General features: G+C 46.3%; 1 protein-coding gene across 1 annotated transcript; it reads left to right on the top strand.

Annotated features, from left to right (window-relative positions):
* Positions 1-8,997: 8,997 nt before the first annotated feature.
* Positions 8,998-14,816, top strand: Bhlhe40 (basic helix-loop-helix family member e40). Its single transcript, XM_047534494.1, has 5 exons — positions 8,998-9,449; positions 9,610-9,679; positions 9,950-10,057; positions 11,020-11,143; positions 12,521-14,816. Exons 1-5 carry the CDS (start codon positions 9,373-9,375, stop codon positions 13,372-13,374), a joined length of 1,233 nt encoding a protein of 410 aa, XP_047390450.1. The 5' UTR covers positions 8,998-9,372; the 3' UTR covers positions 13,375-14,816.
* Positions 14,817-17,402: the final 2,586 nt, after the last annotated feature.

The raw sequence follows: 17,402 nt of genomic DNA, 5'->3' as shown, positions 1-17,402 counted from the left end.
CTGGGGGCAGGAAAGAAGGCTCAGGAAGACTCCCTGAGGCATCTGGGGCTTTCAGAGTTCAGAAAGCAGCCAAAGCTGGGGGAGTAGGGGCTGAGGGGGCTCTTCAGAGATGCAGAAAGCAGGGACAAAGGGCAAAAAGCAATAGTCTATCAGCTGGCCTATGAGCACGGTGAGATCTCCCACAGTCTTGAAACCTGTCAGTTTAATTTTGAAGTCTAGGCAGATTTCAAGAATCTCACCAGTGCCAAGGTTCCAGGCTCTGTTGAAGACAAAGCGTTAATCCCACTCAAAACAGCTAAAAGTGAATGACAGGATTTCATTCTTTTTTATGGGTAAATACTATTCCACTGCATATATAAACCACATTTTCTTTTTCCATTCATCTGCTGATGGACACCTTAGTTGATTTTGTATCTTGGATATTGTAAATGGTGCTGTAATTCAGCCATAAAGGACTAATCCTTGTCAGAATGAACCCAACTACTATGCATAACCATTAAGTTCTAAAAAAGACTATCATCCTCTCATTTGTGGCAACATGGATGGAACTGGAGAACATTATGCTAAGTAAAATAAGCTAGGCACAGAAAGACAAGTACTGCAAGATCTCACTTGTGTGGAGGCTAAAACACTGATCTCATAGAACTATGGGGTGGAATAGTGGTCACTAGAGGCTAGAATAGTAGGAGCCAGAGAGAATAGAGGGAGGGGGGATAATGAGAATGAAAATACAGTTATACAGGAGGAGTAAGTTCTAGTGTTCTACGACACAGTAAGGTAAATGGTCATACAAATATACTGGTTGTGTGCATTTGTGTGTGTGTGTGTGTGTGTGTGTGTGTGTGTGTGTGTGAGAGAGAGAGAGAGAGAGAGAGAGAGAGAGAGGATTTTCAGCTCAAAATCAATGCAAAATTCAATAATATGTTATTTCTGAATATAAAATTCAATTACAGGGGCTGGGGTTGTAGCTCAGTGGTGGAATACTTCCCTAGCACATGTGAGGCACTGGATTCAATCCTCAGCACCACATAAAAAGAAATAAATAAAATAAAGGTATTGTGTCCATCTACAACTAAAAAAAAATTCTAATTAAAGAATTTCAATCATAAAGACACAAGTTGAAAGTATAAGGGTAGATAGAAAAAAGCAAACTACACAAACATGAAATATAAAAAAGCAGGTGTAGTTATCAAAGTAGGCTTTGTAATAATTATATTACTGAAGATAAAAAAGGAGAAAGTATTAATGATAAAAGAAAAACCATCAAGAACGTGTATAAATCATAAATGTATATGCAACTAAGAATAGAGCTTCAAAATGTATAAATCAGGGGCTGAGGCTGTAGCTCAGTGACAAAGTGCTTGCCTAGCACGTGTGAGGCACTGGATTCAATTCTTAGCACTGCATAAAAATACACAAATAAAGGCATGCTGTCCATCTACAACTACAAAAATTATTTTTTTAATGTATAAATCAAAAGTTGACAGACATGGACAAATCTACCATTGGCTGGAGAGATTTTGACACTCCTCTCTCTGTAACTGATGAGATAAATAGACAAAAATAGTAGAGCTACATTATATTTTAACAATGCTGTCCATCAACTTGGCCAGATTAATTTTATAAAACAATATACCAACGACTGTAGAATATGTATTCATTTAAAACTCACATGGAACATTCATCAAGATAGATTATATGGTGGGCATTGAAAGCTGTGTTAACGGATAGGGGTATAGATCAATAGTACAGCATGTGCTTAGCATGCGTACCCTGGGTCCCATCCCCAGCACCTGACGGGGTGGAGGGAGAGGAGAAGTTTTAATAATGTCAAAGAATTAAACTCTTAGAGTATATCTTCTGCATTAATACTAACAAATCAGAAATCAATAACAAAAAGGAAACCTGGTACTAAACATACCTATTTGAAAAACAACTAACATGAAAAGTAATGATAATACCAAATGATGGCAGGGATTCAGAGAAATAAGATTTGTCACACATTGCAACGGGTCATGAAAAATGGAACAGTTACTCAAGCAGAGTTTGTCAGTTTCCTAAAAAACTAAAAACATGTTGCTGCATGACCTAGTAATTACTTATACCCCTGAGCATTTATGTCAGAGAGAAAGAAAACCAACAAAAACCTGATGTCCACAGGAAAACATGTACACAAATGTTCACAGAGGCTTATTGCTAATAGCCCCCAAACTGGAACAGCTTGAATGTCCTTCAGTGGATGAATGGTTAAACAAACTGTGGTAAATCCATAAAATGGAATACTAAATCAGGGCTGGGGTGGTGGCTCAGTGGCAGAGCACTTGCCTACCACGTGTGAGGCCCTGGGTTCAATCCTCAGCACTGCATAAAAACAAATTAATAAAATAAAGGTAAAAAATATGAAATACAAATCAATGATGAAAAAGAAACACAATTACCAGCTAAATCTCAAAAGACTTATGCTAGGTGAAAAAATGTAAATCTCAAACGGTTATAAACTATGTGATTCCATTTATATAACATTCTTTAAATGATACAATTACAGAGATGGAGAACAGATTTGTGGTTGCCAAGGGTTAGGGATGAATATGACTATAAAGGGACGACAGGAGGAAATCTTGTTGTGAAAGAAAGATTCTGCCTTCTGATTATGGTAGTGGTTACACTAATCCTATTAAAATATTAGCAAGAATAGTTAAAGAAAGAAAGAAGCTGAATTTAAAATGTATACAGTAATGCAAGGAACCTAAAATAACCAAACCGATCTTTAAAAAGGAAAAAGCTGAGGGATTTGCACTAGTCAATTTCAAGACTTCTATAAAGCCCCAGTAATCAAGAAAGTGTGGCATTAGTACACCAAGGGAACAAAATAGAAAGTAGGTAAGTAGAACCACACACGTACTGTGGATTTTCAACTTAGTAAAGTCAATCCAAATGGGAAGGGAAAGTCTCTTTAAATACTGCTCTTTTTGACTCCCCAAACAAAAAATATTTCAAGATAGATCACAGATCTAAAAATAAGAATCATATCTATAGCTGGGCACGGTGGCACATGCCTGTAAATTTGGGAGGCTGAGTCAGGAGGACTGTAAGTTCAAAACCAACCTCAGCAACTTAGGGAGACCCCTAGCAGTTTAGTGAGACTCTGCTCAAAATAAAAATAAAAAAAAAAAAAAAATAAGAAGGACTGGGATGTGTCTCAGCAGTGAAGCACCCCTGGGTTCAATCCCTGGTACAAAAAAAAAAAAAAATCATCTCTATAAAGCTCAGAGAAAAAAATAATAGAATATTTTTATGCCTCCAGCTTATTCCTACATATATACACAAACTGTAAAAGAAAATATTGACAAATGGACAAACTGGACTTTATAAAAATTAAAAATTCTATTTGTAAGAGATATCAATTATAAAATCAAGTTTCTGACCAATAACTTGTATATAAGGAACACTTACAAATCAAAAATAAAGTATCAAGTTGCAGGATATGAGGTCAATATAGATAATCAAATTATATTTCTATATACAACATTTTAAAAGGTAAATAACCCAATTTAAAAACCAAGCAAAAGATTTGGACAAAATACTTCACAAAAGAAGATATATTTAGAACCATTAAGCACCTAAAAAGGTGCTCATCTTCATTAATCTGCAGGGAAATACAAAATAAAACCATAATACAATATCATTTCATATCCATTAGGATGCCCAAAATAAAACATGAAAATTTGTCTAAACAGTGGGGAGAATGTGGAGCAACTGGAAACTTGGCATATTGTTGTTGGTATTGTAAAAAGGTAACACTCCTTTGGAGATCTGTTTGGCAAATTGTAATAAAGTTAAACCTATATTTAACTTAAGACCCATGAACTCCACATCTGATAGTTAGCAAGAAAACATATATTCGCAAAGGCTCCTATAGGAATGTGAATAGCAGCCTCATTCCTAACAGTCCCAAACTGGAAAACAAAACTAAAAACAACAACAACAACAACAACAAAAAAAACCAAATATCCATTCACTAGAGACTAGAAAAACAAATTGTGTGAAATGGATACAATGAAATATACTCAATAATTTTTTAAAAAGATGAACTTTGAAGATATACAACAATGTAACAGAATCTCAAAAACATGCAAAGCAACAGAAATTTTGCTCAAAAGAGTACATTCAGCCCAGCAGGCGAGGTGGCTCATGCCTGTAATCCCAGCGATTTGGGACGCTGAGGCAGGAGGATCGTGAGTTCAAAGCAACCTCAGCAATTTAACAAGACCCCAGTCTCTAAATAAAATATATAAAGGACTGGAATGTGGCTCAGTGGTTAAGTGACCCTGAGTAAGTAAGTAAGTAAGTAAATAAATAAATAAATAAATAAAACATTCAGCCAGGTGCTGGGGTGGACGCCTCCCACCTGTGAAGCTCAGGCAGGAGGCTTGCGAGTTCAAGGCCACCTAGGCAATTTAGTGAGCTCTGTCTCAAAATATTAAAATAAGAAGGGCTGGACATGGAACTCAGGGATAGGACATTCCTGGTACTGTAATAAACGAGGAGGAAAGATTTATTTTGGCTTACTGGTGTCAGAGGTTCCAGGCCATGATTGGAGGGCTCCTTGCTTTGGGCAAAACATGGCGGGCAGCCTGAGGGAGAGCAGCAGCTCACCTCCCAGTTGAGCAGAAGAGGAGGGTTCTTAAGTAATATGTCTATCAAGGACACGCCCCCAATGACCTAACTTCCTTTCGCTAGGCCCTGCCTCTTAAAGGTACCACCACCACCACCCAGTAGCACCAGGGGCTGATGACCAAGTCTTCAGCATGAGACCACTTAAGATCCACACCACAACAGTATCTGTGAAGATGTACACATTGACCAAAACTCATGAACCCAACATGTAAAATCTTGTATCTTACTAGACTTTCATCTCTCAATAAAATACAGGCAGAGTTTGTTTGGTTTAAAGAGCAAAGAACTAGGAGGTTGATTCTATTTATAGACCAAAGGGTAGGAATTCACAGATGCTTTCCTGGACAGAGACAGCAACATCCTTGAATCCACCCAGGGTTCACTTAACATTTTTCTGAGTGGTTTGGAAGATGTTCAAACGTGCAGACACTACTCATCTCTTTCTTGTGGGGCAAGGTAAAATGAGAACACAATCCCTATTGTAGAGCAGATTTTCAAGTTGCCAGTCAGGATCTATTGGATTGGACGGTTGTGGAATCAACTTTGTAAATCAAGACCAGAATATTTTTCTTTTAATAAAATAGATTAGACTAGGAAAATATCTGAATGCATATGCCAAGGGGAAGTATTGTTTTGTGAGATTTTTGTCTGGAAGGCATTGAACTGATTTTTTTCCTAAGTGGATTTAAAAAAATTTTTTTGTTTAAGTGAGCAGTGGTTATTTAGGGCTGCAGGTAAGAGGGTAGTGGTAGCTTATTGCTATAGCCCAACCAAGCTTGGCTGCCCTACACATAAATATACTTAAGGCAAGTTAATACACACACACACACACACACACACACACACACGTCATAATAAAATGTATTTCTTACTATGATCTGTCATAAAAAGAAAATCTGAGACTCCATAAACTGGCAAAAAAGTGTGTAAAATCTGAGTGAGCAAGGTGTAGATAGATACTGGGGAGGGACTGTGGACTCTGACCTATGCAAGAAAGGCCCAGGAATTACTGTAGACAGCAACAGTATAAACTCTCCCCAGTGCACCAGAGCAGGCCACCAACATGCTGATCCCCACTGGGAAAAAAGAGAAATATTTCATCTTTCCCTTATACAAAATTATGTTCTCTCCATACGTGGAAGAAATAAAACAGAGGAGAGGGCTACAAAATGGCAGGATAACCAACTGCAGGTGCTCAGTGCTATATTACACCACTCCAGAGGGTCTCTCACACAGACTGCAATGTGAATGGCTCCCCCTGGAGTTGAGCAGTGCACAACCCATATAGCCCTACCAGGCAGCCAGAAGTGTAGTGATTAATATCACAAATTTTGGAGTCCAACAAACATGAGGTCTTATCCCAGACTATGCAAACTGGGGCAGACTATTTAACCTCCCTAAGTCTCAATTTCCCAAAGGGTATGAGTTACATACCCCTCAGACCTAGTTCAGTGCCTGAAACATAGTGATTCTCAATAAATACAGTGTGAAGTGAATTGAGCTAATACTAGTACCAGCCTCATAAAGTGGTGGTGAGGAATGAATAAATTTCATACACAAAGATTTTGGTAGGCATGCAAACTAAAAACTAGCAACATGGTAAACACTCAAGTAGCTATAAAAGATTATAGACTGAAATAGTGAGATTCTTCAGGATTGGAAGATACATGCTGGGAAGGAATTATTTTGTTTAATTTTTCAAAACAGCAGCAAACCATAGAGAGAACAGATTTTTAAAATAAGAAGAAATCAGGACATGGTAGGATGGGGATAGTTCTTGAAACTTGAAGGTATATTTAGAATGAATAAAAAGAAGGAAATGCATGTTTTATTATAAAGTGCAGAACAAGTAAGAGCAAAACGTATTGATAAATTCAAAGACTTAAAAATGATATTGTCATGAGTCACCCAAGCAGAAATGTTGGCGTTCACTCCTGGTATGGGGGTGACAACAGAGGGGGACAAAAATTTCTTCCTCTTCCAAAGCTTATTTCCATAGTGAACTGCGGGTTTTGACGCAGTCATGACACCTCTTCACCTTTTTTGAAGTCGTACAATGGAGCAGGTTACCCTAAGCTGAAGCACATACCCTGAGCGGACTCCAATCTCCTGCCTGCTTCTAGTACCACTGCCCTCCTGGAGGAAGAATGGGGTGCATTTGTTCCCTCCAGAGAGATGGCTGATAACAAGCCAGCAAAAATCAGTTCTAGGGAGGGAGGGATCTCTAAGCCCCGAAGTGAGATCACCCCACTTAGCAGTTAGAAATTGAGGCACATCTTGCTAATGGGTTTGACGCTTCTGAAACATAAACAGGAAGTGGGACTCTCCAAAGCGGTCTAAAGGAAATACACTCCCAGTTTGGTCAACCTGTGAATCCCAATTCTCCAGGTTGTCAAGGGCACTGTCAATTGAGACTGACACCCCACCCCTCGCAGAGTGCGCCCGATGTCAGTTCTCACCCAGTCCCAGCAGTGACCCCATTTTTTTTCCCAATGCTTCCCACAGCCAGGTCACTCAGCAACGGGGTGACTGACCCGAGGCGCAGTGGGAAAGGTTTACAGTCATCTCTCAACTCCCCGAACTCGCAGGGCAGGGGAGCGCAGAGGTCAGTGAAATCCCCAGCCAGGCCTTATTTTAGTCATGAATTTCCACTGGCTCCCTCCTCTGACTGTATCAGCTCTGCTCACACCGCGGGATTGGAGTTTCAGCTGTTTTCTCTGCTCCAGGCGCAGTTAGAAGGTCACAGAGACCGGACTTTTCCGGGGGAAGTAGGTGGGGGCCTCCAGCGGCCTAACTGAGACGGTAGAGACCTGGGCCTCTAGAGGAGGTCTTTTTGCCCTCGGGCTCCCCCTGCTACCTAAGCGCCTTGGTAAATGTCAATTAAAAGCAAAACAACAACGAAAAACACCTTCTCGTCTTTTTTTCTGTTAGCCAGGGGCCCCTATGTATTTTCCCAAGGCTGCCTTCTCTTCGTGGTCCATCTATCCTTCCCAGGGTTCCTGCAAGTTCAAGGACAGGACCAGTGTTTGATCCACCACGGTGTCTCTAGCACCGAGCACAACGCCTAACACGGGGTGAGGGACCCAATAAATGTGTCGACTGAATGAATGCGAAGATTTCACTGTGCGAGGCGGAGAGTTTTCTTCTTGCTTGTTTTTCTCTTCGCTCCTGCAACAGACCGAAAAACAGCGCCACCGAAGTTCGTGGCAGCGGAGGGATGAACGACCCCGGCTGGCAAGCCACCTCGCAGGGGTCTTAGCTCGGGGCCAGCGCGGTGGGGCTCCCAGTCCGCGGCGCTGCGGCCCAAGACCGGGCCACGTGAAGCGTCACGCCCCGCGCTGCTGCAGGGCAGGCGCCGCCGCCGCGGTTGTGTAACGCTGCAGCCGGAGGGGAGGCGACCCGGACGCCTCTGCTTCGGAGGGGGCAGAGGAGGGAGGGAAGGCTGGGCACCGCGCCCGGTATCTTTCTGTGCTTGACTGGCCAGGGTGGGTGGGGGCAGAGGGGCACCTGGGGGGGCGCACAAGTGGGTGCCCACCCGCCCGCAGGCTGTGCCCAGGAGCGCAGCTCCCGGGGAGCAAGGGGCCCGGCTCACACCCTCGGTGGTCAGGTGCGCGCGGCGTGCTCGGCGGCGGCCTCGGCTGCCCCTGCGCTTGGCCGCCAGCCCGCTTCCCATGGGGTGACATCCGCCCCGCCCCTCGGTCCCTCCCCAAGGCGGGCAATTCCTGGACACGGGGCCGAGCGGTGGGGGCAGGGAAGCCGGGACGGAAAGAAACCCCAGCCTCTGGGGATGGCAGAGGGGCCGGGCGACTCCCTCCGCTGCGCGCGGGTTCCTCCGAGCCGGCTGGGCGGGGGAGGAGGAAGAGGGTTGGGCTGGAGCGAGCGAGGGGATATTCCTCTCCCGGCTTGAGTCAGACGCGGGCGGATCCGTCCTCCCCCGTTCCCTCCCAGGAGACGGGAACTTACTTCATTTCCCTGGGGCAGGTTCGCCCACGTTACCAACTCTCCCCCTCCCCCAGCTCCCCGGTTCCCTCCAGCTTCCGCGCCCCCCACCCAGCTGGGCAGGACCCAGGCTGTGCTGCCACCCCCTCTTCGGGGAAAGGAGGCCGCAGCCGCAGACACCTGGGGGCCGGGGCTGGGGGTGGGGGCTCCCTCGCAGCCGCCAGAGCGTTGTCCAACACGTGAGACTCATGTGATGAAGCCGGGGGAGGGCGGGCAGGTCGCTCCTTCCCTCCCCGGCAGCGGCCAGACGTGCTTGGAGTCACAGGGTAGAACACGTAGCTCCAACCCACCCACTCGCTCCCATTTAACCCAGCCCGCAGCCTCTCCATTACTCCTCGGCTCGTCGTCCCCCCCCACTCCGCCCTAACTGCTCCCCCCCCCCGTTCCCTCCCGCCTCCCTGCCCGCCCCACTTCTCATTCACTTGGCTCGCACGGTGCAGACAGCGCAGGGAGCACACACCGCCAGTCTGTGCGCAGAGCCGGGAACCAGAGGCCGCGAGGACACCCGACCATGCACGCCCCCAACTGAAGCAACACCTCAAAGCCGCAGCTCGCAGCAGCCCTGCGCATTTCAGGGAACTCAGGCTCAGAGGAACCTCTGCGGAGAGCCCCTCTAAGCCCCCTTCGGGACAGTCTTCAGCCCGACGCTCCGCGAAGTGCAGACAGGAGCGCGCAGTGGCCCCGGATCGCCGCGCCATGGAGCGGATCCCCAGCGCGCAACCACCCCCTGCCTGTCTGCCCAAAGCTCCAGTACAGCACGGAGACCTACCAGGGTAAGTTGGCACTCTCGGGCCCCTTCAACCCTCCATTCCAGCCCTGTGTCCTGAACCGCTCTCAGCTGCTGCGGGCGCCTCCGGGGACTCTATACCCCATAGGGCGCCTGCAGCCAGTGCGCACGCAAAGTCACGACCCTTCTTGGCTCTCTCCCTGCAGAATGGATTTTGCCCACATCTACCAAGTGTACAAGTCGAGGCGGGGAGTAAAGCGGAGCGAGGACAGCAAGGTAAGCGCACCTTTGGGGACCCCGCGTCGTAGCCCCTTAGGTGCCCGCTAAGTTTCCAAGAAAAGTTTTCTTGCTTTAAGGTTGGCGGGGGGGATGCAAGCTATGGGTTCGGTGCCATTACTAAGTGACTTGGAAAAGAAAGGGCAGAAGGTGGTTCTGGGTGCGACTCTGCTCTCTAACCGGACTTTTCTCACTGCGGCGGGGCGGGGAGGAAGGGAGGTTTCGCATCCCCTTGCCCAGGCACCCACCGCCTTCCCGTGCGCTTTGCAGGAGACCTACAAATTGCCGCACCGGCTCATCGAGAAAAAGAGACGTGACCGGATTAACGAGTGCATCGCCCAGCTGAAGGATCTCCTACCCGAACATCTCAAACTTACAGTAAGTGAGAAGCTGGCCTCTCTCCAACGCAGCTCTTCTGCCCAGAGGGCGGGCGGGGGTCACCCGCCGCCTGCAGGCGTCGCTCGGAATTGCAGACTAGACTAGATGGTCGGATCAGAGCTGGCAGGTGACTCGGTGTAAGGGTACCCTTCCCCAGTCCTGAGGTTTTCTAAGTCCCATGCAAATGAGGCGAGAGAGCCTCTTGGACCTCTCCAAGTTGGCTCCAATATCAGCCGGCCTCCCTTTTGGGAGTCAAAGACTTTCCCTTCTGGTTATTTTCAAAATTCTCTAGATTTCCTGACTTAGAGGAACAAATCAAGCAAACGTGCTGATTTTATTTACCCACTTCCCCACCTCCTTTTTTTTTTTTTTTTTTTTTTTTTTTTTTTTTTTAATTAGGAGGACCTGCTTTTGGTGTGTGAATTTCTTTTTTTTATCCTGCCCTTTCTTGACAGTAGTCCAAAGGTTTCTAGCTTAGCAGTCTTTAGTTAGAGAAGGGTGGGGGGAGCATTTGGAGAGGAGGAAAAAAAGCCTGGATGAGCTGGAAGTTCTGAAAGGACGTCAGGAAAAGAAACTCGGGAAAGCCTCTTGGCTGCCAGACACAGTAGAAGTCCCTCCGTGGGTTGACACTACTGCAGAGAAATGTTATCTCCAGATTCCCCCGAGTTAAGGTCAGCAGCGGCTGCTGCAGAAATTTATCTGTCAAAGCTTTCTCCTTAGGTAGCTTCAGTTTCCAAAGATAGATGACACGTATTTTTTATTCTTTAATCATATGTATGTACATAGATGTATATTTATTTAGAAATATGATCTGCAAAATTAAAACAAAATTTAGCCAACCAAGGAAGGCTATTGCTATTCTATTCTGTTTCCCCTTTTACAGATGTTTCTCATTGCTAATAAGTGTCCCAGAGGTGGGACTTCTGTGACCTCAGTGCTGACTAAAGCTCTTTTTATTCCAGACTTTGGGTCACTTGGAAAAAGCAGTAGTTCTGGAACTTACCTTGAAGCATGTGAAAGCACTAACAAACCTGATTGATCAGCAGCAGCAGAAAATCATTGCTCTGCAGAGCGGTTTACAAGCCGGTGAGTCTGATTAGCATCTCTTCAGAGTTCTGCACAGATAGAGAGCCCCTGGGCTCTACATGGGATGTGGCAAACATTCCTGTAGCCAATTGCTTGTGCACATTCACTGAGGGAGAGTTGTTTTATCTTTCCAAAAAGGTCAGACTTTCCATTTGGAATGCTGCTGGGTGCCACCTGGCATGAATACGTATTAGTCAAATGATAAAATGTTGCTGTGGCATTTTGGCTTCAGAGTCTCTGGGTTCTGGGAGATTTCCCTACTCCCATTTAAAATGCCAAGACACCTATAATTTGCATTGTGGGTGTTTTACAGTTGGTCTTAGCCCTCTCTCGTTGAAGACTAGATCACGGGGTATGCCCCAGCATTTTCCTGTTTCTTTGCTTCCTTATCACTTGCTCTTTCGTTCTTTCTGTGTGGGGTGCAATCCTGGCAGGATGACAGCAGGAGTTTTTCCTGCATTTCTTGTGGTTCCCTGAATCGCCACTAGGTATCTTGGTGAATTGCACAATCTAACGAAACCACTGAAGTTTCATCATTTGTTTCTACTGACTTCCAGAGAATCAGAGATACCTTCTGACCTGCCAGTCTCACCCCTTCCAAATAATACTGTACAGATGGGAGAATTCCTCTACCCACGCCAACATCCATTCTTCTCTGTGTTTCTTTCTGTGGCCAGTGTGATGAGAATCACAAAAACCTAGCTAGTGTTTCTGCCAACTTCCTCACTAAAAATAGGAAGGAAGATGATCAGACCTAATTTGGGGGGTGGGGGGGGGCGTGGATAGAATACATGGGAAAGACCTAGAAATAGCTTAAAGTTTACAGTGGGGATGTACCTTTTATAAATCATTGAAAATAAATTTACTTTCTATGATATTTCATGCTTTATTTCTTTTATGACTGTCTGACCTTGTTCATCTTGCCCCAGTGAGGCTGATTTCCTATCATTCGATTCTTGGGTTTATAAACATACTGGAATGTTTGTTACAGTGTCACAACAAAAACTCAGGAGTAATCTACAAGTTCAGCAAGAGCAGAAATAGTCCATCTTTACGAACAAGCGTCCATTTCTATTATGCAGCCATTAAAAGTCATATGTGGGGGCTGAGGGTGTAGCTCAGTGGTAAAGTAGGAGCTTAGCATGTGCCAGGGGCCGGGTTCAATCTCCAGCACCCCTCCCCCAAATCTTGGAATGGTAGGGTATAGATGTTGATTTTGTTTCTTAAACTTTACAGTGTAAATTTTTTTCTGGGAGCATATTACATTTGGAGTTAGAAATGCAAATGAGGAAAAATGCGTGTTTTTTTAACAAAACAGCCCCCAGGTGCATCACAGAGTATTCTGAAACACGTTCCTTTGGGTCTTTGTCTCTTCAGGTGAGCTGGGGAGAAACGTGGAAGCAGGTCAAGAGATGTTCTGCTCAGGTTTCCAGACATGTGCCCGGGAAGTGCTCCAGTACCTAGCCAAGCATGAAAACACTCGGGACCTGAAGTCTTCGCAGCTCGTCACTCACCTCCACCGCGTGGCCTCCGAGCTGCTTCAGGGTGGTACTTCCCGGAAACCATCAGATCCCGCTCCCAAAGGGATGGACTTCAAGGAGAAACCCAGCTCCCTGGTCAAAGGCTTGGAAGGCCCTGGGAAAAACTGTGTACCGGTCATCCAGCGGACATTCGCTCCCTCCAGTGGGGAGCAGAGCGGCAGTGACACGGACACAGACAGTGGCTACGGGGGAGAATCAGAGAAGGGCGACTTGCGCAGTGAGCAACCCTACTTCAAAAGCGACCATGGACGCAGGTTCGCCGTGGGAGACCGGGTCAGCACCATTAAGCAAGAATCCGAAGAACCCCCCACCAAGAAGAGCCGAATGCAGCTGTCAGAGGACGGAGGCCACTTCGCCAACAGTGACCTGATCAGCAACCCCTTCCTGGGCCCGCACCCGCACCAGCCTCCCTTTTGCCTGCCTTTCTATCTGATCCCACCGTCAGCAACTGCCTACCTGCCGATGCTGGAGAAGTGTTGGTACCCGACCTCAGTGCCAGTGCTCTACCCGGGCCTCAACGCCTCCGCCGCCGCGCTCACCAGCTTCATGAACCCAGACAAGATCTCCACGCCCTTGCTTATGCCGCAGAGACTCCCTTCTCCCTTGTCCGCCCATCCCTCCCTCGACTCTTCTGCCTTGCTCCAGGCTCTGAAGCAGATCCCCCCTTTAAACTTAGAAACCAAAGACTAAACTCTTTAGGGGATCCTGCCGCTTCGCTTTCCTTCTTTCCTACTTCCAAAAACACAAACCAACGTTTTTGTGAGTGCAGCGAGGTTGTTCCGTGGTGCACACAGAGATGATCGGAGGCATGGAGAGGAATCCCGGGGGGTGCGCGCACGCGCATGCGTGCAAGTAGGCGCGAATGCCCGCGAGTTGGTGTAGGACCTTTCAAGTTTATTTTGGCGTAGGGAAGATGCCATAGGGGGAATGATAGCAGCCGGCTGGGCTTTTCCCTACCCAGAGAATAGCCCCCTTTGACACAGCTCAGCTGAATTTTCAAAAGCTTCAAAGTCTTGTTCTGTGAGTCACAGTGCAGTTTGGGAGTTTGGGAGTCCGGTCTGTGGCTTTGAGAAAAAGATACTTTCAAAAGAGGGTTTTCCAGAGTACAGCTCCTAGCCAGCTGTTAGGACCCCACCCTTCTCCCTTTATTGTGGAGGTGACTCACCAGACTAGGAGGAGAGAGCAGTCAGACCGAGCTTTCTGCTAAACTGGTGAGGTAGCAGACACTGGCACAACCCGGTAGGGTAGTGGTTTGGGGAGATTTCCGCAGGTCTGCTCCCCAGCCCTGCCTCCTCCGATGAACAGAGAGAATGTAGTTGCCCTACTCAGGCTTACACAGTGATTCGCCTACTAAGGAACTGAAAACGGCCCCTTTGTACAAGCGGAGCCGCGGGGGAATGACTGACCCGAGGCTCTGGCACCTGCTTCAAGCTCTCACGGTTCAGACATGCTGTCCAGGGAACCAAATGAGGTCTCAGAGATGCCCGTACCCGCAAGCGCCCCAAAGTGCACAAAGCTAAATAACCAGTTGCTACCTTTAAAGCAGAGCTAGACTCGGTTTTAGACTCTACCCTTTTAACCAAGCTTAGCTTCCAAAAGGCCTAACCAAGCCTGGGTGCCGCAGGATCCTTTTCTGTAAGCTAATTCCTCTTGCCCAACAGCATATGGGGTGTCCTTATTGCTAAAAAGGATTCTGTCTCCTTCACAGAAGTTTTATTTTTGATTCGGAGTCCTTGTTTTCCTGACTTGTCCAGACAGTGCTGCACCAGCTTTTCAAAATGCACTATGCTTGATTGCCCATCATGGTTTTTGTTTTGTTTTTTTCCTGTTTTTATTTTGGTATAAAGTCGTTGCCTTTATTTGTAAAGCTGTTATAAATATATATTATATAAATATATTAAAGAGGAAAATGTTTCAGATGTTTATTTGTATAATTACTTGATCTACAAAGTGAGAAAAATGAATGTATTCCTGTTTTTGAAGAGAAGAATAATTTTTTTTTTCTCGAGGGAGAGGTACAGTGTTTATATTTTGGAGCCTTTCTGAAGGTGTGAAATTGTAAATATTTTTACCTATGAGTAAATGTTAAGTAGTTGTTTTAAAATACTTAATAAAATAATCCTTTTCCTGTGGAAGAGAAAGTGGGCCTCCTGAATTTTTTGAAAGGACTTGGTTGTGTCACGCAGTTGACTGTCCTCTTGACTGAAGGCAATGATCAATTAATCTTGGTGTAATTTCATTAGGCTTAGTCAATTTAGTAGGAAAATATTGGTTAAGGCTTCTTTCTTTTTCTTTCTTTCTTTTTTTAAAACTAACCCTTGGCAGGGATTTGGAATCATCATATCCTTCTTCCCAGAATTAAGCAAAAAAAAAAAAAAAAAAAAAAAAAAAAAAAGTTTCCCCTCCCCCATCTGCTTTGGTCATGATCTTTAGAACTTGACAGAAAACCTAGGTATGTAGTGGTGGATCAGAGCATCAGGATAGGCGCACTGAGAAAAGACTTAACAGATGATGTTAGACAATAATATTTGATGCCAAGGCGAGTTAATTCTTTCAGACCTAGCGAGATCTAATGGATTTGCCAGGTCCTGTCCTATTGATGCCAGAGTGACATTCCGTAATGACTTTCGACATCCTTCCTGGACTTCCTCTCCTTGGGTATGTTTGCCTGAATGAACGTTGGTGTTCCTTCGTCAAGTGCTCTTATGAAAGAAAAAATTCCATAAGAAAAGAAGTGGGAAATGACCCGGTGGAGTATTTTTTTGCTTTCCCCTCACCTGGCTCTGCAGTACTTCTGTCAGAGACTGGCTCTCAGAGGTGCCTTCCAGAATCATCCGGTTGTCTGGAGTCCTGCAGGGGAGCCACCTCCAGGTTTTTCTCTTCCAGTCAGCACCAGCCCCTTAGAATTGTCTGCTTCAAATAGCACCTTCTCTGGTTCCTGAAGGGCCAGCAGGCAGGGTACACATTTCCTTACAACTGTCCCTGGGCCACGTGGTACAAAAGGAACCACCGAGAACAAGTCCAGCCTGGTGGTCTATCACCACCCTCTCCACGCCTGTTTTGGACAAGATAAAATAAGGATTCTGAGGCTTTCTCACGTGTCCTAGCGCAGGCAGATGGCAGATTCTCTAAGTCCCGCCCTCTCCCAGCTCCTCGGGGGGCCTGCAACTCACAGGTCTCCCTACTGCAAGTCCCTGAATAATGCTTCCTTGAAATGCCAGATCTTTCTAGCTAGACATTTTTTTTTTTTTTTTTAATGAAAGCCCCAAATTGGTCAAGTTTATCCAGAGATGGAACTCCGGGGTTTGAAATCCAGCCCAAACCCTTCTTGCATGCCCCACCCACTTTCCTAGCCTAGTGATTCAAGGAATAACTGTAGGGACAGCAGAAAGTGGAGCAACCTGAACTTTAAAAAAAAAAAAAAATTTTTTTTTTTTTTGAAGCTTCTACACACTGCCCACCCAGAATCCCCTTGCTGGCGTCTGCCCTTCTGAAACCCCCTAACTTGGCAGCTGTCTCTCTGTCTCCTTTTCTGCTTCCAGTTTGCCCTTGACGTTGCTTCTGGTCCAGTTTCAGCGGGATCCAAGTGCGCTCCAAGGGAGGTGCGGGGAGGGAGGGCTTGCACCCCATCCTTCTGCCCGCTGGGCACAAAGAGGACCTCTGTTTCAAAGGGGGTGTGTGAGCGTGAGGGGGTGAAGCCCTGGCTCCGGGGCCAGGCAGAGGTGGCAGGAGCCAGGGCAGTGGAGGCCTGGGATCTGGCCGCCCTCAGACAGGGCGTGATCCGCCGGGCCTGCCGGGATGGGCTCACCCAGCGCTGACCTGCCTCGCCTGTTGACACAACGTCACGTTTCCGACTGCAGCCCTTTCATGTGCGGCCCGCGGCTAAATGCGGCTGCCGGTTCCTGGAAGCAGACGTGCCTGGCACGGCGTCAGCAGAAACCTGATCCCCGGGGAAGCTTGGCAAGGCCCGGGGATCGCTCGGCCCCCAGAAATAGGGCCTGGCAGCGGGCGCAGCGGCAGCCCCCCTGCGCCCTGCAGGAGGGAACGCGAGCCCCGATGGGAGGGAGCTGGAGGTAGGCAGAGCTCTGGAACAAGGGCCTAATTAACTAGGAGCTAGAAGATTCTCCCGGGTCATCCCTCTTTAATGCAGCCTAACAACCTCCCAGCACTATTTTGGGCACTATTATGATTGATATTTGTAGATAAATAAAAAGCAAGTTCAGAGAGGGGAGGTAACTTGCCCAAGGTCACAAAGAAATTTTGGAATGGCTAAACCCATTAGGAGCTGCTGGGTTGTGAATCTCTTAATCCTGTCCAAGACGCAGGTTTGCACTGCACGTAATTGTTAATAATCCTAACAATACAAATAGTTATATTACTACTAGTGATAGTGACAACAAACATGTTTGTAGCGCTTACTGTTTGGCAAACACTCTTCAAAGTACTCAACACACAACGACTTAATTATCATAGCAGTTCTGTGAGGTAGGCATCATTTTTAGGCCCATTATATCGTTCATGAGATGTAAGCACAGAGAGGGCAGTACTCTCTCAAAGTCACACAGCTTCCGTGGTGAATGGGAAACGAAACCTAAACAACTGGGCTGCAGAGTCTCTGTGCCGAACAGCAAAACCACATGGCTGTCCTCGCTACATTAACAATAAAAATAGCAAGAGCAATGATGATTGCAACTATTACTGTCCTATTTTGAGTACTT

Source organism: Sciurus carolinensis, chromosome 19 (assembly GCF_902686445.1).
Source record: "Sciurus carolinensis chromosome 19, mSciCar1.2, whole genome shotgun sequence".
Classification (NCBI taxonomy): Eukaryota; Metazoa; Chordata; class Mammalia; order Rodentia; family Sciuridae; genus Sciurus; species Sciurus carolinensis.
The sequence above is the reverse complement of the archived record's forward strand: the minus strand, read 5'-3'. Positions and strand labels throughout refer to the sequence as shown.